The sequence below is a fragment of the Semicossyphus pulcher genome, unplaced genomic scaffold, assembly GCF_022749685.1.
Source record: "Semicossyphus pulcher isolate SPU_LCO1_2020_fin unplaced genomic scaffold, fSemPul1.0.p SCAF_3, whole genome shotgun sequence".
Classification (NCBI taxonomy): Eukaryota; Metazoa; Chordata; class Actinopteri; order Labriformes; family Labridae; genus Semicossyphus; species Semicossyphus pulcher.
Window position 1 is genome coordinate 30150952 of NW_027211704.1, and position 25991 is coordinate 30176942.

Genomic DNA, 25991 nt, shown 5'->3' on the forward strand with positions numbered 1-25991 from the left:
ACATGGTCAGATGTTTGTCGTTGTGGGGCGAGGGCTCTATGTGCGCTTGGAGAGAAAGTGCTTCAGTCATCATGCATGGTGAACATGCTCGGCAACCCTCTGGTAGACCCCTTTTGTGTATGCGTGTGTTTACATTGTGTGTGTTTGCTGGTGCATGCATGTCTCTGTGTTTACTTATGTTTGCATTTAAGTTGAATTGGGCTGAAGGCAACAGGCAGCAGGAGGCCAAGATTAACATGAATCAGAATGAGCACGAAAGAATTTGACAATATGATGCTCTGAGATGGGAACCAATCATCTTAACTCTGATCTGGAAGCTGTTTTAATGTCAGCTTTCTGATTCCCCATTGTAGGTAGCAGCTGTCAACATACAGGTGTCGCTTTAAAGCAATGTTTGCTGGGTATGTGTGTTCCGTGTGTCTGACGCCCATCACCTGCTAGTGCTTCGGGCATACAGGAAAGACAGGAAGGAGCTGACTGTGGCTTTCACCTGTCCATCAACATCCTCCCTCTGACTGAAAGAGAGCGAGCGTGTTTGCGTGGAGCAGCATCAGGGCATTGCAGGGGAAAAAAATAAATGACTTAACATCAACTGAACCACAGCGCAACACAGCCATGTACACTGGAAGCCAATCGCAGAAAGTCCGTCTGTGAGGCGTCCCTCTTTGTTGTTCAAGTCCATCCTCTAACAGACTCTGCGTCTCCCTTTTTGACATCCATCACTTCAAATGAGTCCCCATAGCATCAGCAGCAAGGACAGAGGGCAAACACCCCTCCTCTTGACCCCATCCCAACCCCTTAATCCCCACCCAACATCTGCCCACCCATGGGTCCAGTTTGTCCCTTATTATCTCCACTCATCTGTTCCCTCTCCTAGGTCCACCCCCCATCAATCTCCTCAGTCTCCACAAATAAGTTAAACATTAGAAAAATAAGAAGCATCAATGACAAAGCAAATATGAGAATGACGGAGGGAGAAAGTAAAAGATGCTCTCTACTTGAGAAGAAACTCCGTCTATAGCTTTGTAGGAAATCCCATGCATTATCTACTGATATCCAATATGGTGGCATACAATGAATAGGATGACATTTGAACTGTTAGCCACTTATTCCTTTGACCAGTAGTAGAAGGTTGGGGTGGTTTCAAGCAGGAGAAGAGGGAACTTCACAATCCTCCTTGCTCCCTTTCACCTTGGCAATTGAGCAGGAGTGTGGGGCGTTTGTTTTGTTCATCAGCATGCCCTCTGTGCCCCCAACTCCAATCACCGGCAAGTGTGCATCTCCACCATTTTGCGGCACTGTTTGCATTTGACATAACAGCACCAGTGGAACTTACAGCTGCACCTGTCCACCACCTCCACCTCTTGAGTCTGGAAGCCACGGCCACAGCACATCAGCTCGCAGCCATCGATGGCCTTTGACGTTCTGTTACACTGGCGTCCCACTGTGCCGAGCATACCCGGCGTTCGTGGGTCGTGGTCGCAGAAATCTGGACTTGGGTCCAGGTAGACAAGATCTTCATCTGTGTGAGGTTTGAACTGGGAGTTTCGTGGCACCAGGACTTTGGTGCTGCCCACCTTGCGCTGCTCCACCTCTGTGGCACCGTCAAACTTCTCCTTGATGACGTTGCCCACCTTGCGGAATGGCGGCATGGCTTTCCAGCAGGTCTTTACCTCACAGGAGCCTGATACACCGTGACACTTACACTCCACACGCATGTGGGACAGAATAGCCTGCAGAGATACCAAAGAACTTTGGGTTAGAAGATGTAACAAACAATATGATTACTGTGCATAGCCTATTAAACACTGTCTCTTTGTGCTTACATTAACAACTGGCTTGGACTTGTTTCACATGACTTGAAACTTTACTTGCACACATCTTGAGTTTCTTGATCCTGTCTGTGGACTTATCTTAGGAACTTGGAGACATGAACTGGACTAGAATTGCTGGATTGGTCATTTCTTGAATTACTTAAAAATGTCTTTGATTTGTCTCAAATGACTTCACACTTGATTTGTCCTTCTCTACCATATTTAAGTCTTGAGTTATCTTTGATTCTAAAACTTGCCTTGGACCGAACTTATTGACAAAAGAAATGACCTACTGCTCAAATGACATGAGATGTACCTTGGCCTGAATAATCTTGACTTGATTTAGCAGTAATTTATTAAGAATTACTATAATAAGGATGTGGTGGACCTTTGGTGGTTGTGACAACAGTGTGAGTGGGCAAACTCTCTGGCTATGCCTGTGCCATTGTAGCTAGGTAGATCTTGCATCTTCTGCTGCCATGGTGAGAATACTGGAGGGGATGATGAAGCTTTGGCTGTTGCGGTCATTGCAATTGTGTGAAGAGAGTTGATGTAGTTGTGCTGGCTGGGCATTGTATTAAGGTAACTGTTCTCCTGAACTCCTGGGGTGTGTTAGTGAAACATATTCCATATCTAATATTTGAACCACTGGGTTGTTCGTTGGCGACAGAAATGCAGCCATTGTCCGTGCAATAATCATATCTAGGACCAACAAACTAACTGTTCCTATTGATCACGGGGAGTAAAAGCTGAATACAAGGTAATAGAAAAATATCCCCACTGTGACCCTTTTGGGGCCACGTAGTAAAAGAAGTGATGAGTTCAGTCACATTTAACATCAAGAGCAGTGAGCTACCTTCCTGCCAGCCTCGTTGTTGTGCAGGTTCATGAGAGCCCGACTGGAGGACTGGCCTTTACTCCTCTCCCTCACATCCACAAAGGACTGAGAAAAGGCCACTCCATATGCAATGTTATCACTGCAGCCCGACCACTGGAACCCTGTGACAAGATATTAACATAAAGAGAGGAAGAGGTTATCTATGTAGTCCTGTCATCGGCCTTTAAGTTTTATGTATTTCTGTATTGATGGAGCAAATGCTTGACCTGATTTTATTATTATTGTAAAAAAATTGGTTTAACAAATGGACTAAATATGTTATAATTCATATGCTTCCAAAAATATATGTCTGACCTTTTCAAAAATATCTACTTATTTGAATTATTTAGTCTTAAAAATGATTGAATTATATGAACTGGAGCAGTTGGTCTCTCCGTATGTGTGTGTGTGTGTGTGTGTGTGTGTGTGTGTGTGTGTAAAAGGAGAGAGAGACCTACCCTCTGGACTGACTCCATGAACATTGTGGTCGCAGCCACATTTTTCCAGCTCTCCGCTGCTGCAGGCCCTTGTGACCGCAAACGCCACACTGGCTGCTGAGATGGCATACACAAAGGCTGCCTCACGGGTGCCTAACACCCACACGTACACAAACACACACACGCACAAAAACACACAGTCATATTGTTTCATTAGGTAACTGAAATGGCTAATGGCAATGAACAGCATACAGATAAGGAGTGTATTGACGTCCATGGGAAAGAGCCCAGACATTAGAAACAGGATTGATGCAGGAAATTGGCTGGTTAGCCAATACAAATGGAAACAGGCTGAAAAATGTGAGACTATTTTTAAGATGGAATGAAATAATCCACATCAATCAGCTTAGGAAACAGTTTTGACGTAAAGGTCTTTAAGTTGACTGATAATCTTGTGTTAGTGTATTGTGTGTATAATCTTACCTTGTGTGACCACTTTGCCAAAGACAGGCATGGTCTCCAGAGTGGAGCAGTTCCATCGACGGTTGCGAAACTGGAACTGACACTCATCAATAGCAAGCTGGGCTCCACGCCGTACTGCATCCATCACCTCCACGCTGCGCTTACAGATCTGAACCTACAGCAGAGACACACAAAAGCTACTTCAACCAGGAACGCAGTACAAATGCTAACAAAATATGACATCTTTCTTTTTAACATCTGTCCCTGAGATAAAAGATTCATCAGTGCTCATAGGTATTGGTATATCATTATCAAGTCAAATGAGGAAGCTAAAAAGTCAACCATGAAACTGAAGAAAGGTCTTTTAATTATCTTTCCCCTGAGCTAAAATCAATAATTGGAAAATGACTAAAAGCATACATCAATCAGTTTTAGTTGAATAAACTATTTTTCTTCTCTTTTAACTAAAACTGTAAAAAGGACTTTTCTAAAAAATGTATAACATGGTCTCATTGGCTAATGCTGTTTAAAATAAATCTTTGAATCTTTCACATTTCCAGAGTTTTAAAAACCAATGCTATGACACAGCAGTTGACCTGAACACAGCTTCAACGACTTATTGATTATAAGCCTTCAGTGTCAATGGATGAGGTCCACTAGGCTGTATAGTGTATGTCTCTCTAACTGTGCGTTCACACCGAACGCAAAGCGAATATTCGAGTTTGACAGCCGGATCAAAATTTGCGTTTAAATAACAGGCGAATATTCGCCCTTCGCTTCCGGAATGGAGGAGAGAAAAGCGAAGGAAGTCAGGAGAATCCCGATGTTGATAGGCCTTCACTACACCATGTGACGCAAATTTGCAGAGGAAGTTTTTTTCAACTCACGCAAATTCATATGTCATTTGCGTCGTTCACACCGCCCGACGCAAAATCGCATCTTCTCGCATCATTGCATTGACTTTGTATGGAATCTCGCTGCAGATTCGCGTCTATTCGTATTCAGGGTGAACGCACAGTAATAGTTTGTGTTTATCATGTAACAACAGTGAAGATGTGATTTTAAAGTCATAATTGTCACTAGGTAAAGGAATGTGGTGTACCTGTCTCTGGATGAGACCTCGTAACCTCTCGCACGTCTCCTCATCCCTGATGCTTCCCACTGATGACAGCTTGGCCAGGTACCTGACAGAAAACAAACAGGACCTCGTTAGTGTAAATTAGGTGGCCTGAAAAACCTTAGAGGTAGGATAGAAACCCCTGTCTCCTGGATGACTCCTCTGTCGCCCCCAAATGCCACCCCAAGCAGACTCTTGCACTCTTATGTCACACAAGATAGCAATAAGCTAGAGGACAGCGTCCAAACTAACACCTACATCATCATATTTTGAAATATACAGGCACAGTCCAAGCTGTCTTATTTCAGGAGTTGGGGGTGAGAAAGTGTCAATGGGTTAAAGTGATAGAAGATACGATACAAGCAAGAAAGAGGCTCCATATCATCTCCAACGTACTTTGGTTCAACTATTGTCACATTTAACGATATGCACATTCAGATGAAGGAGAGCTGGGAAACTGAGGGTTGGTTCCCATGACGTTGTGGGAATGTTTTGGATACATGTCTGGCTGTGAGGACACTGAGTGGAGGGAAAGTGGCTTATCATACGCACCACCTCCAGGCCAGACAGGTCAGGAAGATACACATACACACAATCTAAGATGTGAGAAAAAATGGCATCAGTCTAGATGCCCTGACCCTCACACATCCACCTCACCTCACTGGGACAGCTGGGATCTGAGTCCCATATCTCCAGTCCCAGCTGCACCTGACAGAAATAGGCTTTCTCATAAGCTGGCAGTGAGTCTCCCACCGAGGGAGCAGCCCTGATTATGTACTGTCTACTCCACTCAATGTGTAATCACTGGAACAAATGTTGAGTCTAAAAATCTGTTTTGTTTTTTTAGATAATGGAACGTTTTGCAGATGAGAGGAGATTATGCCTCATTTCTAGTACAGTTTCACGTCACCCAGTCATAGTTTCTCAAAGAGTTGCTTATTTCAAACAAGGCTCAAAAAGACGGATCACTCTTTGAAACACTTCACAGAAACACTGTAATAATTAAACGTAACTTTAATGCAGAATTACAAGTTTGCTGTGATAATTTATCATAATGAAGCTTTGACACATTTAAACGGTTGTTGGCCATTGTCTCCTTTAGAATTCCACACACTTTTCTGTGGAGCCTGGCAGGTGTCATTGGGAGAAAAAAAAACACACACAGGCTCCACATTCTTTCCTAGAATGAGTGAGAAGATTGATTCTTATGTTATGTCTGTTATGGAGTACAACAATGTTGTCAGGAGTTTAGCCTAGCTTAGCATAAAGACTGGTAGCCGGGGAAACCAGAAGCGGAAAAAAAAGCTAACAGCAATTAATTTATTCTATCATGTGTGCTGGAAATGAAAGTGTATATACACTAACTTGTTGTCTTTGCTTTGGTAATTGGTTCCCCCTGTCTTTATGCTAAGCTAGGCTAAACACACTTTGACTCCAGCTCCACACTAAAAAAGACATTGACATTGATTTTCTCATCCCTTCTCAAAAAGAAAGAAAAATAATTTTTTTCCCCAAAATGTTGAAGTACTTGTGTATGTAGTGGGTTGTCATCCACTCTGAAATGTAAATGATAAATGGAATGTACTCATATAGCGCTTTTCTACTCTTGCGATCACTCGAAGCACTTTCACATGACACGTCACATTCAGACACTGATGGTAAAGCTACGTAAAGTGCCCAACTGTCAATCAGTACTAATCACATACATGCACCAATGGCTATGCCATCGGGAGCATTTTGGGGTTCAATATCTTGCCCAAGGACACTTCGACGTGTAGACGGAGGGAGCTGGGAATCGAACCGCAAACAGTCCAATTGAGAGACTATCGACTCTACCATTAAGCCACAGACGCCCCAATACAACACAACAGCTGTAAAAGAAGCATCTTGAAGGGACTAAGACAAATGTAACAATATTGAACTGAACTCTTTACTATGAACAAATGAATGAAGTCAGTATTTCCCCATTACAGTGGACAGAGTTTGAATATCAAAATGGCCCTTAATAAAGTCAAATTCCAACCGAATTAACTTTCAGGCTAACGTTCTCTACAAGTAGACATGCTTTTCCTTAAGGTTTCTCAAGCTTGTTTTATGAGTCTTGGGTTATGAGTTCCCAAGACCACACATACCTCTGTAAATCCCTGTTAGCCCGTCTCAATCGAGCGGTGGCACAGATCCAGATAGCAGAGAGTCAGGTTATTGACAAAGCTATATTGCACAACACAAAGTCATGCTACCAATGTTTTGCAAAAGGGTTTATGACAACCTAGGTATTTATTTCATTTTGTACAGATGATCTGTTAGCTGCATTTAACCCTGCTGAGCTTGGATGGTAAAATGGATAGAAGCTTACAGTCAGTGCATTAAGTTTCGTACTATTTAAAAATGTGGTAGTATAATTAGTATATCATGCTTCCAGAGGTCAAACAGCTCCTCCACTCCAGTCACCCTCTCATCTCCTCCTCTCAACAGTTCACATAATCTCCCTCTGTCTCTTTGATGGCATAATTTCTTTCTTCCCCTCCAGACAGTGTCAGTATTCAGCACTCATCACTACGATAACCCCACTTTCTGCCACTCCACCACATCTCAGCCACATCCGCTCACATTCACCCTTAGGGGTGACATCACTCACTTATAAGGTTGACTCTGTTTCCTCACATGTACCAACAAAAGCCCCATATTTCATGAAAGAGTTCTAAATGTTTTGATGTCATGAGATGTCCAACATTTTGTTAAAAAACTTCACTTATTAATATTTCATTAAGAATGGATAACCTGACTGGTTGTAAGTGGTTGCTTGTAAGAGCATATCCAAAGAAAATAATGGACCTACATCCATCGGGGAGACAGAAATAACACTCATGAATGCTAATCCTTCCAAACAAATGCTTTCAGATGTTCTACGACTACTGCTTGTGTAAATGGGCAACTGTTTCTGTTAACATGTCATTATTGGGTTATCAATGTGTTTCTAGCAAGTGGTCAAAATTCTGTTAATGCATGAAGAGTTCAGTTGATTCAGTGCTGACATATTTAATGATTTAATAGTGTAGAAAAAAAGATCCCAGCTGTCAATGGGGCGAGAGGCGGAGTACTGATCAGTCACCAATTAATCTAATGAGCATGTCCTTTGACTGTGGGAGGAAGCTGCAGTACCCGAACATGCAAACTCCACTCCAAACTGGATTTCAAACTAGGAACCTTCTGGCTGTGAGGCGACAGCACTAACCACTGCACCACCCTGCAGCCCCTACCTGAACCCAATGTGCATAAATAAAACCAGAAGGCCACCAGCCCAGACCGTGTCCAGAGCCACTAGTCCGCTTTTATTGCTTGTTTGTGAGTCAGATCCTGATCTGCTACAAAACTGAATGGCATCTTCTTTGGCCTATGCTTCGCTCTTTTATTAACTTACATGACAAAAGGGCCAGTATGTGTTTTGTGTAATCCTAGTGACAAACACAAAATCAGCACTGAAAACGTTCTGTCTTGCATAAGGTGAAGAGAGAGACCTGAGCATACTTAGACTCCAGCTAAACATGCATGAGGATAATATGACTTAAGCCAAAGCCAGGAAACACAGACATATTCTTTCTGTTATCTTCATTTTTGCAAGGAAAATATTCTTCTGTAATATTAGAATACATATCATAAATTCAGAAAATGTTTAAATGATTGTTTACCATGCAGCGATGTCAAGCTAAACTCTGCTAATATAAGCAAACAGTAGCCATCATAATACTAGTCCAGGCCAAAGAGTGCTGTAGCATGAAAATGCTTGAGTGCATTTAACTGTGCAAGGGTGTATTTTATTGTTTAGGATTTAACCTTTGAATTCAAGGGAATTATTTTTTGTTGCTCTTTAAAGCTTCAACAGACCTGGAATGAATAAACCATTCATAGAAGTGCTCCGACTGATAATGGAGAAGTCTTTGAAGTAATATCACCATGGAGGTCACTGATATGATAACATTTAAATGTGAAACACTGGAATAATTGTAAATGTAGCTGCAGTGCGTCTAAACAGTTGGAAGAATCCTGAACCCCTCCGTCTGCCCTCGAGCTCTCTGTGAGGTTATTTCTTTTCCCAGATCTACAGGTCCTGCCTCCCTCCCGGTGTGGACCGAGTCCAACTCAGATCTGCCTCGCTCTGATTTGCTCCAGTGCAGTTGCAGGGCTTTCATCAAAGCCATGTGCTGCGTTTGATCCCTCTTTGTTGTTAAGCGAGCCTTGGGCAGAGCTCTAGGTTTGGGTCTATAGGCATCCAGCTGGGAGACCATCAGACAGAGATAAAAACAACCCATGGAGAAAACACGAGACGACAGCAGAAACCCGTCTGATGGACAGCGCCACACTCACAAAGACACAAACAGCTGGATGGCATCCCGCTGGCCTGACATTCACCTTGGAAACATTTAATAAACATTGGATAAGCTCTTATTCAGGTGATTTTGTGGAGATGTGTGTGTGTGTGTGTGTGTGGATCCATGCGTGGGAAAAGTTCAGCACAGGCCTTGGGGAAATGTGTCTCACTTTATCTGTTCATTCTGCTGTGTGTGCCCTTCGCTTCCCAGAGACGAGGTTAACAAAACACCTCAACAAGGAGACAGAGGAGTCAACCCGTAGAAGGACAGAGCAACACACACACACCATCATTCCACATCTCATCCTCGCTCCTCTCCCTCTTTTCTTTCCGTCTCTCCGGCCTTTGGTGGTTGCGTGCTTAAATCCCAGGGGCCTAAGCCCAGTGGAGCCAGTGGTGTTGTGAAGGCTGCGATGTGTAATGCAACACAAACACGCAGCGGCCTGCGAATGCACCACAGTCCAGGTGGAATGCTCCGTACCTCCCACCCCGAGCCCCCCACAGCCTCATGAGAGGCTGAGACCAAAAATAAGAGATCATTCTAAACAGAGGAGACATAGGTTGTTATCTGGAGACAGGAAATAAAGGCTAACGTAAAAATGTTGAATACCACACAATAGTCACATATGAATCCTTTTATGTTACACATTGCAAACATGAATGACTGCATTTTAGATAACATTATAAATACTGATAAGCCGTCAGAGCTTCCTTCTAAAAGAAGACCATGAGATGCAGTTAAGCTCTGAAAGCTTGTAACTGGATCTTTGAGCTTCCATCATTTTGTTACCAAAGGTCCAGAATCAACTTCATTAAAGTTATACTTTGATACACTCTCGCTACATCAATACTCTTATGTCTTTATAGCAGCTACCTACAGGTACCTCTGCAGCTTGTCAATGGCCCGTGTCCAGCAGTTTTTGCGCTGGCAGCGTCCACCACCTCAATTTCAGAGCACATGTCAACTGCGCTTAATGTTGCTAGGTTACAAAAGTTGTTTCACTTCTCTTGGTAGTGGCCATTAAGTGTGTAAAATTTCCTTACAGAGCAATTTAAAACAAAGAAAACAATGGAAAGGAATCGTGTCCTAGCATTAGCAGCAGAAATTTGACCCTCCAAAAAACGAGAGGATTAGCTTCACCTCCGTCATTGTTGTTGACAAAGTTTATATCTGAAGTCCCGCCCCTTCTTGATTTCAATTGGTCGGTGAGGGAAAAGTGACATAGACTAGCGTGGCGGTGTTCCACAAGTTAAACTATTTTCAACTGAGAGCTCTGTGAGTGCAGCGACAAAAACAGCTGATGCAGAGGACGTTTTTAAGCTGAGGACGCTGAACTGTGCAGCCAGCACAAAAAGCGCCGTTAGTGAACAGTTATCATAATCAATTTTACTTTGAAATTTGGCTCTTCTTTCTCTTGATTTAAAGAGAATGAGCTTTTTTCAGTGTTTTCATTTGATGTAAAATGTCATGTAAAGTATAAAGTCAGCTGAAATGAAGGCCAAAAGAAAGAGAAATTAGGGACAGTGCTGGTGAGTGAAAAGTGGGGGAGGACAGGGATTTAGAAACTGTTACATATCTGCATGACCGTTCATCAGATTCCTGCACACGCACACAGACAGACAGACACGCGCACACACCAGATATGACACAGATGCTCACAAACTGTAGCATACTCTCTGTGCCTCCATCGTCTCTTATGTGTATTTATATGAAAATATCCTGGTGTTTGCCTTTCCAGCACTGAGCACACAGCAGAGGTACACAGTGACAGGTAAATATAGCACGGATGGGAAGTGCGAGGAGGAGCGCTGCAAGAAAGAGTCTAAGAAGCTTCTTTTCTACTGAGCCCCTGTGCACATGCGAGTCTGAGGAGCCGAGCCCTGCAAGCAATGCAGCAGCAAGACACAGCCGACCTTTGACTTGATGATGGACGGTGTTTTTCTTTAGTTTGAGCCAACAAAGTCATGTGACCAGGAAACATTTAGTGCTGCTAGCAGAGAGCAGGCAGGCAGCAGAGTTCTACATTTCTTGTAAAAGACGAGTGTGACTGAGGTGTGACCTGAGCTAACCCTCCCTGTCCCCTCTGCAGTGGACAACTACAATATGTAAAACATTAAGTGACCTGTAGAGGGCACTATTCTTTTAGTTTACCTGCAGCCACTTTACAACAAGAGCGCAGCACTAAGCCCCCCTACCTTTTGCACCTTTTAGTGGCTCCTCTGATGGCTTTATTTGATCGGGCCGTTCTGAATGGAGAAATTAGTGCAACCTTTAATTCAGTGTATAAAGTTTCTTCTTACCTAATGATCATCTTAACAGATCCAGAGGATTGTCTAGACCTGAATGACAAGATCAGCTTCTGATGGGTTTATTAGAAGTGACAAAGAGATCAACAAACATGTAAGTAAGGATTTGGAGTAACGATTGGAACACTTAAAATCTGCATTTCTGTAAACCAGCATGCAGGTGAAACGTAGAATACATGACATCAATCAACATTAATTGCTGAGAGAGGACCTCAGTTATTTTCAAGGACAGAAAACAAAGATGAAGATGAGTGTCACACAAATCCTTTAAAATTCTGACCACCTCGTTTATGTTAACCTGGCCTGTATGTTGAACCTGTCTGAATGTCCCATGCCAGAAAGCACCGGCCTTGCAGAAGTGTTCTTGAAGAAGACCCTCAAATCTGTCCTGAACTCTGACCTGTACTTGAATGACAATCTCAGCACATTCATCACATTGTTTTTACTATACTAAACATGTTAACGATTTTCTCTCTTGGAATAAAAAGTGAGGATGGATCGATTGAGGCACATTTTTAACTGATCTGTATCTGACAGACCTTCACAAAGGTAAGATTTAATTTAGGAGTGTTGTATTAGATATCAATTTTCGCTAGGTGTATCTTAAAAGCTGGCAACATGTATGAAGGACATATGAACGACATCCGGGATCAATTCATAAGCATCAGCAGCAAGACATAAAATGTTCTGCTTGAAATAATAATTTGTCTCTGATATGTGTTTTTCTGTAAAATATGTTTAATTACCTTGTTAAAATCCTCCCAAGGCCTCTCCTCCTTCTCCCTCATTAATAATTCCTGAATCTGCATAGTCCCTGCCCACTATGCACATTTTCAACAGCCCCCTCCGTCACGAAAACAAAACATGTCTCTGCCATCGTTTAGAGGCAAGTTGTTGAAACTTAGTGAGCTTGAAATCTAATTAGCAGTCGTAACGTTAACGTTAGTAGTCAGTAGAGTTAGCAAAAATTACCATGACGGTTACAGCTGAAGTGGTTGCCATAGGTTGCACATAATGATATGCATACTGTCACCCCATCCGTTAACGGGATTGGCTCCTTAGGTTTGTGACGTCTCAAACCTGCCAATCTGAAAACGTGTTGTTCAGCCTGTCCTTGGTACACTGCAGTTTAACAGCAGACAGGCCCAGCCATGGAGATGACTGCTTATGTTGTCCCTGATATGTCTTGTAGGACATGAGAAACACCACATGGAGATGATTTTCACTGGAGGGGGTCTTTAAGGCTGGTGGCTGCATCCTTTCTTATGTCACTCCTTTTACATTGATCAAAAATGTGTCTGGCTCTAACCAGTCCTTCCAACTGTAAAGGTGTAGTGCATGCTTATTGTTAAAATGATAAAATGTAAATAGACTGCGTGGTTAAATATCTTTAACAAAACCTGGTGCTCACAGAATAACACTATTACAAAGATGCAGTTGGAAGTTGCAGACCAGGGTTTTACATGAGTTGAAACTTGCAGACTGAAAGCTTATTTATCATATCATCATCATGGAGAAAATGTCCAAACTTGTCCAGGAGTATTAGGGGGATGTTGGTAGCAATAATGGGTGGGTTATTGTTAAAAGGATTACATAGATCTAATTTTGATTCATATTATGCAAAAACAGCATGCTTTGTATTCACTGAGAAATAAACTAAGCATGGTTCAGTGAAGACAGTGAAGAGATAAGAGAGGAAAGAGTGAAAAGGGAAAACTATATGATGAGTTCAATCCACAGTGTTACCTAACAGGTAGAGGCCAGCGCTACTACAGACTGTGTGTGTGTGTGTGTGTGTGTGTGTGTGTGTGCGTGCGTGCGTGTGTGCCCACGCGTGTGTCTGGGTGTATTTATATGCTGCTGGCTCCACTAGAGCTCATTTCCCCCTAAAAATAACATGCTCTGCCAACACCACAACCCTTACACACACACACACACACACACACACGCACACACTAAACACACGTTCACACACATTGGGGAAAAAAGGTAATAAAAGCCATGAAATTAATCTCTTGCGTGGGGTTAGTGCCGTGGCCCCAAAATACTAGGAATCAATTAGTGTGTGTGTGTGTGTGTGTGTGTGTGTGTGTCACTATAATGTTATGCATACCAACCCTATTCCTAAGCCTGTTTTAATGTCACTGTCCTCTGATTCTGTCTCATGTATTCTATTGTTTGGTCTTTCAGGTGATGTAACAGGCACTGTGGCGGCCATGTTGGAGGTCTGCAGCTGAAGGGAAACAATAGCTGCAAACAGCTGATTGTTTCTAAATGCAGAACATGAATGTAACCGAGTCCTGTGCAGCGTACCTGTCAGCACGTCTGTGTTTAGGTAAAGTCATCTTATTAGCAAGCTCACCATGAGGGTAAAGCTGGTTCAAAATGTGTTATACTGCTAAAGCGGGGCGATGGTTTCGTGCTGTTCTGGGTTCAACAAGACAAGGATGAAGGATGAAATACATACTTGATCATATCAGCTGTAGAAAGCGCAAATCAGTGTTTAAATACAGTTATAAATAAATTTTCTTATGTAGAGTTTCTCTCATGACTTCCTTAATTGCTGTTTCTTTCTGTTAAATGAGTTTATAGTAGTTAAGTACAAAATTAAAGCATCTTCTCCTTTGAATCAGGTTTTATCAAGACTAAGAGTCCACAGCAAGCAGCTCTGTGGGATGAAGCAGTGCTGTGAGTTAAATGCTCATATATGTAACATGATGGCAGTTTTACAGTGTTCACTATCTTAGTTTATCATATCTCGTAATATCATTGGAAAAAAGTTGAAACCTTGAGTGTTAGAGAGTGAGAGTCGAGGTGATGAGGATTCATTGTCCAGGAACCACTGATGTCCATGCAAAAATGCAATCCATCCATAAGGCCTAGTCGTTGAGGAATTGCCTTGACCAAAGTAATGACAGCCTGCTGTCTATGGAGGCATGCAAGAGCATCGCAAAACAGAGACAAGTGGCTTGTATCTCCAAACAGATTGAGGGTGAGGGTCACTTAATTCCTTGGACACGCCCATGTCAGTCTTACTGAGATGCAGGGTAAAGGATACAACATACAAACTATATAAATCATATAGCAATAACACATATGCAACATCTGGTTATACTTTCAAAATTCATGGTCAAGTTAGCAGTAAGAAATAAGCATTGTCCAGTTAGACTTTCAAAATAAAGCTGGCTGAAAAATACATGATGAGGTTTGGACGTGCAACATTATGTGTGGTTTTGTTCAGGCTCAAAAAACGACTCGGTTATGTTAAAGAAGAGAAGATGGTTTGGGTTTAAATAAGTATCAATGTTACATAATTACAGAGCTAACATACTGTAAACATAATATACATAAATGTGTATTACGTATGTAATGTATGTACGATAACTAATCAACGTGATGTAACCAGTACTAACCACGCATCAACTCCTTAAACAAAAGGAAACATTGACTATTTGTTTCAAATCGTCGCCACTGAACGAAAGTTTATTTGAGTCATCAATCAGCTCCCAAACGCTACTTTAAGTTTCCTTCTGCACGCTCCACACTGCTTAAACATTATAGCAAAACGATAATCTAGAGGACATCGCTCAGAAATTATGCTAGTGTGGTACTTTATATTTTGAAACACTGTCCAAGCTGCCGTATCTGACAAGCTGGGAGAATTGACTGCTATTACAGAGTCAGAAAAGCTCACAGAAACACAGACTGAAGAATAATTCATCAGATTATTTATTTGAAGTCAGTAGTTATATTCATCCTGTTTTTGCATCATGAGAGATGTGTGGGCTTTATAGCCAAAACATGAGCTCGAGGGCGCTAAAGAGGCTAGAATTGGCTCAAAACTGCTCGTCCAGTGGCTCGCAAAGAAAGGGGAGATTAGAAGATGGTCTGTAGTTTTTGTAAACCTGAGGTCATTTATTTTTTTAAGATTTTATTATGGCCTATTTGACAAGAGAGCTGCTATAAGAAACAAGTTAATAATATGAAGAAAATGATTCAGTGCAGTGTTTCAAAAGAAGCTGGAGCAAACTGAGTGAGTGAACAGGATGGCTTTACACAATGCAGAATGATGATTTTATGTCTTTAATTGTTATTTGAAAGTATGCGATTTTTATGTCTTTTCATTAGTTATGAGTTTTCAACAGTGGGAAAGGTGAATTCATGGTTGTATTTAGTTTCAAACTGAGTTAGCAAATATGCTGATACAAAGATAAGCTTGCTTGTGAATCATTCATGTCCAGCGTGCAGGTTAGGACATGCACCGTTAATGCTTCTGCTTTCTATTTACACAGTTAACACACATGTATAAACTATGAGTTGTTTACAAGTGTGTATAAAGAAGTCAGTGTATGAGGTCAGAGTGTTCAGCATGGTTTTCACCTATCTGGTATCCAGCCTTTCCAACTACTCCTGACAGCCTTCAATGTTTGCAATGTACCCATGGATGTACAGATGACTCGCATTGCATTACTTTTATTCTTCGGAAAAATGCAAGTTCTGTCGAATTTGTTTCTTTTTCTTTGGATTTTCACTTATTGTTGAAGTTGTATCTGTAGTCATCGATCTTTTCTTTGTTTGTTCAGCCATAGTAGATTACTGTTTACTCGCAACACTTGCAGAGACCGGAAAAGCAGCTGCTTAGCTCCGCCTACCCTCTCTGGCAGAACAACCACTGCTGGCTGATGGAAAACGCGTCACTAACTGTGATTTTTTTCTGCAAAATAATTCAGCGTAATTCTGCAACTGCATAGGCTTTCATCGATGGGCTAAGGCTCAATGACCATTGTGTTACCTCATTCTATGATAGATAGTGACTTTTATTTAAAGCTCCTGTGAGAAACTTTAGGTTTGAGTTGATTTTGGCGCCCCCTGTGGACAAAGCCATACCTCTTATCTCTTTGCTGATTTTGTCCTGTACATGCTTAAGTGGTGGTTTTTAACCAAAAAATGTCATATGTATCACTGACTTAAAGGCAGAGTGCAGTTAATCGCTTCGTCTGACACCTACCCCCCCATCAGAGATTTCAGCCGTTAAAAATGTTTCATATCCAGTGAAAAACAGAAGCTTTCAGTGAAAATCTTTGAGATTATTACTTTAAGTAAAAGATATAATTTAAATCCATCTTATGTCTCATGTCTTGTCACCTGACTATAAGACACTGTGCATTTTTTTTTACCCACGTAGCTGCAGTCATGTGCAGAGGGTTTCAAAGTTCCTCAATTTCCTCTGTTGCAGCTGGAATTGTGGAATTGTGACCATACTGATGAGCAGGGCATCATACAGTAACTAACTTCAGTTTGTTTTTTGGAACACGGGCATGCACCTTTCCCTTCAAAGCTTTGTCTCCATTAGTGTCCTGCCTACCAGATCCCCCTCAGTGTTTTAAGAAACTCTGGTTTATGTTTACGGGATTTGCGTTAGCATGTCCTGACGTTTCCTAATCTTTTTAAGGACAATAAATGTCCCTGTTTTGTATCCACAGAAGATGCTGTATACATTCAGAAATGTAATCAGCTGTTTGTATCTATTGTTGCCCGGGAGCCAAAGTCCTCCAACATGACCACCAGAGAATATGTTCTGTCTCTTAAAAGCTCCTGTGCACCTCTCTGTAGATCTGCCAGAACTGTCTCTCATCTTTCAGCGGCCTCGGTGTTTCCTCGTAGGCTCGACCTGTCCTGGTGATAATCTGATCATCCTGCAGCTCCAAGTGTGTCAGGATAATTGTACACACTCTGGTGACATAGGGCTCGAAATAACATGCCACAGCTTTACCTCATGCATGTGTGTGTGTTTGTGTCTGTGTGAGCGGACTGAGTGTGAGGCGCCAGCATGGACTGCAATGCCAAGGTCTCTGCTTTCTCTGGTTACCCATCAGCTGCCATCTCTTTAGCACCTTACCATGGATGTCCAGGACATATACACGTATGTTCACACACCTAAACACTCACACACACACACACACAAGGGGGCAAAGACAAAGAGAGACACCAAGGAGACTACATCTTAAACCAGATACTGATGACATGCTCTTAGTGAGTTAGCAGTGATATAAGTATAACTATGATGCTGCTGACACAATGCTCTGTTTGGTACATTATACTGTATTTATGACCACATTTGTTTCCATATTCTGGTTGCTTTGCTGGCAAATCTTTTGACTGATGTTAAGGGCAGAAAATAACATCCAAAAAACAGGGATGAGCTTCAATGAATCCTTTCTTCAGAGCAGATTCTTCACAGGTTAAATAAACAAATGAGAAAGACCAGAAAAGGCCCTTCTTGTCTTTTTTTGTTTCAGATCTTCTTCTGGGGCCTTTATAGGACAGCCAAAGAGAGACAGGAAATATTGGGAGAAGAGAGTGGGGGATGACATGCAGCAAAGGGCCGAGGACACGAGTCAAACCTACGGCTGCTGCGACAAGAACTGTATATGGGGCGTGGGGGGGGGGCTTGTATAGAGGCCACAGTAGTTCAGCTAACAATCTGTTCTAGATCTAAAATTTAACTTGAGATGAATTCCCTTGACACTGTGTCATGAAAGCTGTTCACATTCAGATTTCCCGACTTCCCCGAATGCATCAGATCGATCCCACCTCTGTTCAACAAACAAGCATCTTAAAAGTGTTATTCTCCTCTTGAGGACAGACCTGACCTGATCTTACAAATCTGCATCATGATGTTAAAATTTCGGCAAAGGTAAGACACGTAAGACAAGTAAGTCACAAGAAAACGGTTCCTCTTTCTGCAACAATGCAGCACGCAGAAAAGGAAGTCTTGATTGGAAGTTGATTATCGCTTGCCGCTCGGCACGTTCACCGGTGTCCCCAGAGGCTATATCGTCTCAGACTTTCACCGATGGGATCCAAGATTGCATCCAACACAATGTCATCGCCACTATCTCTTCACTCATTTTCCGACTCTATCCACTGTCCTGTGCAATAAAGGCAAAAGACCAACAAATAATCTTAAAAGAAAAAAACATTGCTTTTTAGAAAGTTAGATGGAATAAACGAGACAGAAGGATCTATTTTTTGATTGATGATTCAATAGCTGCCAATGGCTGGTGGTCATCAACTAAGGAGTAGGAGGAGGAGCCCTTTACTGTCTAAACATCATGAAATGGTCAGCCTGGCTGTTTTGTTTTTCAGGTCAGGCATGTATCAGCCTGCACGAGACTCATGTTTTAATTTCTCTGTGGTGAAAACCTTTGACCTGCTGTTGGTACTAGAGAAAGAGGATCATTTGGATTCATTCTCTAGGAACAATGATCGGATTAAATTGGCTTTAATGTCATTGTACAAAATGCAAGTACTGACAAATTGCAGTACAGGCTGACTAACAGGTTGTTATGACATTTAGCATAACCCTTCACGTTCCCCTCGGGCTGAATTGTAATAACTTGATTGATTTGATTTTTCCCCAAAAACTGCTTCAGACGGGAAATTGGCTGCAATATAATCATTGAGGGCAAATGTACCTGATCAAAATATGGCCAGAAAAAAGTGCTTCTTTTTTTTGCCTCTGACAGGCCCAGATTATTATTCTGTGAAGTGTCTGAAAACATCAAGAAAGGATCCCTGAAGAGACCTTTTTGTTTAAGAGTAAGAAGCTTTTTTTAAAACCAGAAACAGACATTATGCCTCAGTACACAGACTCCATCCATCCATCCATCCATCCATCCATCCATTATCTATACCGCTTATCCTGTTCAGGGTCGCGGGGGTGCTGGAGCCAATCCAAGCTGTCATTCGACGAGCGGCTGCCCAGTCAATCACAGGGCTGACACATAGACAGACAACCTTTCACGCTCACATTCACACCTACGGGCAATATCAGAGTCATCAATGACTCTAACATGCATGTCTTTGGGCTGTGGGAGGAAGCCGGAGAAGGGCCACCAGACTTGCTGAACACAGGGGCTGCTTGTCTACCTTTGACTTTGTTAGCATGCTGATGTTAACCTACAGGGTCGTTAGTATACACTTTAGTCTTCTTGTTGTTAAATGAATAAAGAACTAAAGTATTTATGTTAATTTCTGGACATATTTGTCACATACACAGTCTGGATTGCTTTATTTGCACCACTGCAAAACTCTGTAAATGTATTTAATTTTGTATAAAGATTATAGCGAAGTCCTCTCATTTGAGTCCTAATTATCCACATGCACACTCCTTTCCTACTTCCTCTCTGACATTGTGTTCAGTGGTGCATGCGTCTGTGTGTAAAATGGAGATGTGTGGTGCGTTGGAAGTGGCAGCCATTCGTCAGCCATCAGTGTGGCAGTTACTGTGCGTGTGCCACCGTTAGGGAAGATACCAGCCTACATGCTTCATCAAACAAATACCTCACACACACACTGATCGACACACACGCAAGCGGAAGTGGAGTAGCGTGCAGGTGCAGCAGAACCAGTCGGAGCGGGGCAAGATGGGTGAGGGTGGGGGGGGTTTGTTGAGTGACAAACTAATGAAAAATAATATGCAAATCCGTATTCCACAGCAGGACGCTGAACAGGACTCAGCAGCCACAGAGATTTGGCAAAGCAGCACATCCTGGCTGACGGGCTGCAGGTGACAGGCAGAGGCAGAGAGCTGCAGGTGAGGTAAACAAACAGTCCGGTTCAGGCTGCGGTTTCAAGTGACGTAAGAACAGCTGAGAGGTAGCATAATGTTTTAACTGTGTGAATCACGGTCAGGGAATGCAGAGGTTAAAGACTGTTTAATGTGTGAAGCAATAATCATCTGTCAGATCTCTTCCAAACAGCTTATGAACACATCTAAAGCTAACAATAATGACCATGATCTTGAGTATTTCCAAACGAATAAATGAACAATATTTTATATAAAATGTCAGAAAATAGACTCTTGCTGTCATAATTTGTCAGAGCTCAAGGTGACGTGTTGTAATTGTTTATTTTATAAGTCCAACGGCCCGAAGGTGTTTAGATTACAGAAGAAAGAAAAGCATGAATATTTAAATTTGAGCCGCTGGAGCCAGGGAATGTTTGGCACAATTAATCGATGCTTTGCAAACATTAGTGAGGACTGCAACAGTTTGATACATCTTTACTCCATAAAGTTTAGAGTGTTCAAGTACCAGATGTTTTCATGGAAAAAAACTACTACTAATCTCATGTAAATTATCCATTAATTTTAAAGCAAAATACATCTACTTTACCAAAAGGACATGGACATTATACAGGCAGCAATGAGCAAATTAAAGGTTTCTTTAACGTTGCAATATAGGAAATGTAGGATACTGTTTGTAGGATGATTTTTTGGGGCATATTTGCCTTTATTGATAGGACAGCTGAAGAGAGACAGGAAATATTGGGAGACGAGAGTGGGGGATGATGTGGAGCAAAGGAACGTGGGTGGGGGTCGAATCTGCAGCCGCTGCGTCGAGAACTTGGCTAAACAGCAGCACCCCGGATCCTGTGTTTTTGAAGCTTGACTAAAACTCTGGGTTCTATGTCAGCACATCTCAGCCTCCTCTGCTTTGATTTTGTCGAATAATTCTTGAATCTGTCTTTTCAGAATCCTCCATCTGCTTGCAAGCACATACTCAATCATTTGAGTGCCCCTTTAAGCTATACGGACTTCATGCTGCCCTCACATTTTGTCATGTTTCTATACTTCCAGTTGCTAATACTAGTACTAGTATAATTTATTGACCTTTGACAGTTTTCTTTGTTTTGCAGACATGTGTCTGATGTATAAATTAGTTCATGATCATGCACCCCCACCACTTAAACAATGTGTGCCACTCTGCAGGAACAATACCAGAGAGACCAGAGCATCAGCAAGAGGGACTGTTTAGCTACACTTAAGAAAACCGCTTTTGGTCAATCAGCATTTTCAGTGAGAGCAACAGAAAGGTGGAACTCAATTCCCACCCATATCCGGGACTGCACGAGCTTAATTAAAAACAAAACTTAAAACATGGCTGAAGGCAAACCAGTCGTGATCACTGATTTGAACCTTTGTATGGAACCGTCCACCAACATCGAGAGAAGGAAAGGTAGCTTTGCAATGCATGTTGCTTTTATGTCACATACTGTTTGTCAAAATTGTTCATTTGTATTGTATAATTGTTTGTATTGTATTGTGTGTCTTTTAGATCTTCCTGCCCAGGGACCACTGATGTAAATTAGATATAAAGCTAACTCTGGCCCAACAGTTGTGTTGTGCACAGGCCCTGTCAACTAATAAACTAAACTAAACTAAACTTAAATTATTGTGGTATGAGTTAAAAGTTTCATCTGATTGGTTCATACTAAATTTATCAAGCTTGGGAGCGTAATCCAAATGTATGAGATGATATGCCTGACAGCACCAAATCCACCACACATATCAGATAAGAAAATAGTAATAATAAACCATATTTGCAGTTTTCTCCAGTGATCTTAAAAGCAGCTGATTGTTGCTTCATTGTTCTGAAAGTTGATTTATAACTGGCAGCGTTGCACACGAGAGAGCAAGAGATAATAATTAGATTGTTTCAGTTTTCCTCCATGAAGACGTCTTAACCCACTCCGTGTTGCAGCTAACAGGCTAAGCTTTCTGTCTCTTGTTTGAATAGCTGCTCACGCTGCTTCTATCTCTGCACATTTCTCTTAAGCAGAAGGAGAGGTCACAGCTGACACCAGAAAACAACCTCACCCCTTCTTCAAGCTGCAGCATGGTTCATAGTATATCTGGACAATTCATCACGTTCCACAATAGTTCATTCACTCCCTGTATGTTCAAAACAGGTGTTACAAACCTGATTTAAACACACCTTTTTGTGAGTGGCCACACTCAGACAACAACTGTTGCTATATCATACTGTTATAAAAAGGAATAAAAATACAATATATGTATATTGAATATTAAATTGAAGATGGAAGATCAAAACAAGCAGCAGCTGCCGAAATTCTACGAAGCAACACAACACATGCCCACTGCCACTGTGCACAGAGAGGAGTTTTAGCATTCACATATACGCTCAACGCATTATAATCATTTTTTAAAAATGTGCAATGCAATCATGACCCTGCATTTGCATGGCATCACAGCGATGTGATGAAGACACACAGCCACATAGAGAGATGTAACTGTATCTAACAGTGCTGTTGAGGTAAACTGCTCTGTATGTACAGTAGGTTAGGTGCTGCAGGTTTTATGGCCCAACTTAAGATCAACGATCTTTATCCTAATTGCTTTCCATCCTTTGACCCTGACTGTATCTCCTTCTGTGTGAAGGTGAAACTGAAACTTGAGGATTTGTTGAAGTGCTGAGATACAGTCCATACAGCCCCACACACGTTTTCCTAACAGTGAAATCCCGTGGAACAGACTGGCAGCTCGGCAGCCTGCCTGTACATGCCTGCTCTGTACTGCTGTCACCACGCCTTCAGCCCCAAACAGCACAATTAACCCTGCACTCAGTGACAGAGTTCAAGGTAGGCAGTGCTGTTTGGCAAGGCTGCCATTTGATTTATTCTGATGAATCTGTCAACCATATCAGTTAGGCTGTCTGCAGCGATCCGTAGACAAAAGCACCGGGCTGTAGATATCCTGTTATAAATGTATTAATACAGGGAAGTACGATGAAAATACTAACATGAAAGTCAACTTATAGTCACTATTTGGCACAGCAGCAACAGTTTAAGTGCTCATGAAAGACTATAAATCAAGAGAACAATAACAATCAACATCAGGTATAACTCACACCACACCGAGCTTCCATTCTCTGGAGGAAAACAACAAAGTCCTCCTTAAATGATGAGCGCTGCTTGTAAATTTGCTGAAGCTCTGAGGGATGAATGGCAGCAGAAAATGGAGCGGAGCCTGCGGAGGAATGCAGAAACCCACCTAACCACCTCCCACAGGCTGCCGGGAGAGCAGGCACACACATGCGACCCAACCGACCGGCCCCAGGAAGAGGTGGCACCGTGCAGCTCTACTACAGAGTCACTCTGTGTGTTACCCTCAACGGGGATTTAGAGCCGCTGTAGTCTGACAGACAACAACATCTTTAACATCTCCCTCAAATGAGACACATTATTAAAACATACATGTTGTCGACCTTGTTGAACTTTACATTTTACATTATTTCCTGAGATAACTCAATATCTTGTTTGGTGTAAGGCTGCATGATATAATCGTAAACTTAAAGTGGTCTTATTTTTCTTATGTTGATGCATTTCTAATAGTTAAAAATGAGCGTATGTTCTTGTTAAATAAATTCTTAAAAGCGGCTGAACTGACCCTCACCTGCCTGATATTCACAGCATCAATGTCTTTGACTTGACCCGCAATAGACTGGTGGGTTGGTGGTGAGAAAGTAAGAAACTTAGGACCAAGGATGCAGGTCAGATGTTACATTTGTTTCGGAACATTTTTATAAGCAAATAAGAACATTATGTTTTATGATTATCAGTAAAAATAATTTTAAAAAAAAGATATGAATAAAATAAATGGTTTCAGTGTTATTAAGACCTCTTAACTAAGACAAAATCACATCTGATACCAACTTTAAGAAGTTTTCTCTTCCATCTGCACATGTATTATCCCACCTGCCTTTGATGTGCGTTGCTGCAATAAAACTTTTTTTCCACGTGCACAATGGAATGTCATATCGAAGACTAAGACAATTCTCCTCTATGGAAACCTGCATTTCTTCAAAGGGGACATCGTGGGTGACGTTTTTGAGAGAATCTTCGCGGGGGGATGTAGCGGTTTTGAATAATTATTAAGTCTGAGAGGGAGAGTGCGCGCGCGTGTGTGTGATGGTTAACAATTAACCTGAGCGGCCACTGAGCTGGAAAGAAAGAGGACAGAAGAAGATGAGTCGATATGTGAGGACGAGAGAGAACAGGAGGATTCAGGTGAATGGTGGCAGTAGAGGCAAAAAGGTCTGAGAGATGTGGTCAACTTTCTGAAATGGTTAGAAACGTGGAGTCCAACTTACAGCCAGTTACTCGCGTTGGCCGAGAGGAGCGCGCAGCAGAGCATCAGGACGCACCGCAAAACATATTCCTCGGTCATCTCGAGAGGGAAGGAGTGGAGGTCGCCGAGAGCTGAAATAATCCCGAAGTGCACAAGGGGTTGGCGGTGAAAAAGAAGAAGCAGCGGCGGTGTCCGGGGAGGTCTCTTAATCCATCGTTCCGCATCCAGTGGATCATCCACCGGGGAGACGCGCAGCTTCACGAGCCGTCCGCCCGGTTCTCCCGTCCCTCCCTCTGCCGCTCCGCACTCAGAAGGGACGGGCAGAGGGGGCAAAAGAGGGATGCTAAAAATACGATCAAAACTCTGGAGCCGCTCGGACTGAATCGGCTCCTTCTTCCTAATCAACTTGTTTGCTTTCCTTCTCCGCTGCGCGTTAACGCCAGCCGGGAGAGCGCGTGGAGAAGCAGTCAAATTAAAAGCCAAATGAATGTTCTTTCTTCTCTCTGAAGGCTTATCTGAAGGTCCAGCTCTCAGACACGCGGGGTTCTCCTGTCTGCGCGACGCGAGCTCTCCAACTCACCTTACATGAACACACTGAGCGTAAATACGCACGAGTCCTCCTCACACACCACCGTCTCTCGGTGCGTCTGGCTTAGTGGAGATGTGTGCGCTGCTTTAGCGGAGGGGCGGTGCGAGGATATAGAGGTATGGCAGCGAGATGGGAGTTTTTTTGGGAATGGAGGAGGCGGGTTTAGTGCGCTTCTAAGGTGGTGTGTGTGTGTGTGTGTGTGTGTGTGTGTGTGTGTGTGTGTCTATGGACGGGACAATGTGTGTGTTTTAGAGGTCTCCTGGGAGGATGCAATAGCACAGCCATTCACTAATGCCCTCCCCAGCCACCCTCCACTCCTCTCCAACACACACATAAACACGCTCTCCCACTAACACACATACACACTCCCCTCAAACCGCACACACACTTCTTGGCAGCACCTCACTCTGCCTGTCACACACTCAACCAAATATTCTGCGGTCAACAGGCTATTTAAAGCTTGGCTGCAAAACGTCTGCATTTGAAACCAGCAAATCCCAATAATATGACAAATGTCAGCTTCACACTATTGATTGATGAAAATATTGTAGGAGGATAATAAGGTGAGGCAGCCATACTGGCCTTGTGTAAAACCACTGAGGATGACTCACCTGATCCTGGCGAAGAATTAGGACTGAACACTGAAAGATGATATTATATTTACATAACAATAAAAAATTAGAGAAAATAAAAAAACATGTACTTTAGTTATTGTACAAGAATCCACGCCGCTTTAGTCCATCAGTACAAATTACTTTTTCAAACCTGCAGGACTTTATTTTTAACTCAGTGAGAATCCCAAAGTTTCCAAATATACCAAACATGTCAGACTGAATTATGAGGAAAGTTGTAGCCTAAAAAAAGATGCACAAACATGTGGGGGATCTCTATTTAACGTATTGCAACTATAAAGAGCACGACTTTAGATGAGGTTTAGATTCAGTAAAAGGAAAGAAGGTTTAATGAAATGACACTGAGATACTTTTTTTTGTACTTTTAAAGTTATTTAAGGGACGGTGATTGACAGGTAAGAGTCTGAGAGTTAAATTTAACAAAAACATTATTTAACACAAAAACTTTTTATT

The 25991-nt window shown here is 42.2% G+C and overlaps 1 protein-coding gene across 1 annotated transcript; it reads right to left on the reverse strand.

Annotated features, from left to right (window-relative positions):
- Positions 1 to 824: 824 nt before the first annotated feature.
- Positions 825 to 24416, reverse strand: wnt4 (wingless-type MMTV integration site family, member 4). The gene is made up of 6 exons (XM_069677622.1): positions 24340 to 24416; positions 4693 to 4774; positions 3612 to 3765; positions 3150 to 3281; positions 2671 to 2813; positions 825 to 1733 (listed from the first exon to the last, which is right to left on the reverse strand). Exons 1-6 carry the CDS (start codon positions 24414 to 24416, stop codon positions 1263 to 1265), a joined length of 1059 nt encoding a protein of 352 aa, XP_069533723.1. The 3' UTR covers positions 825 to 1262.
- Between the last annotated feature and the right edge of the window lie 1575 nt (positions 24417 to 25991).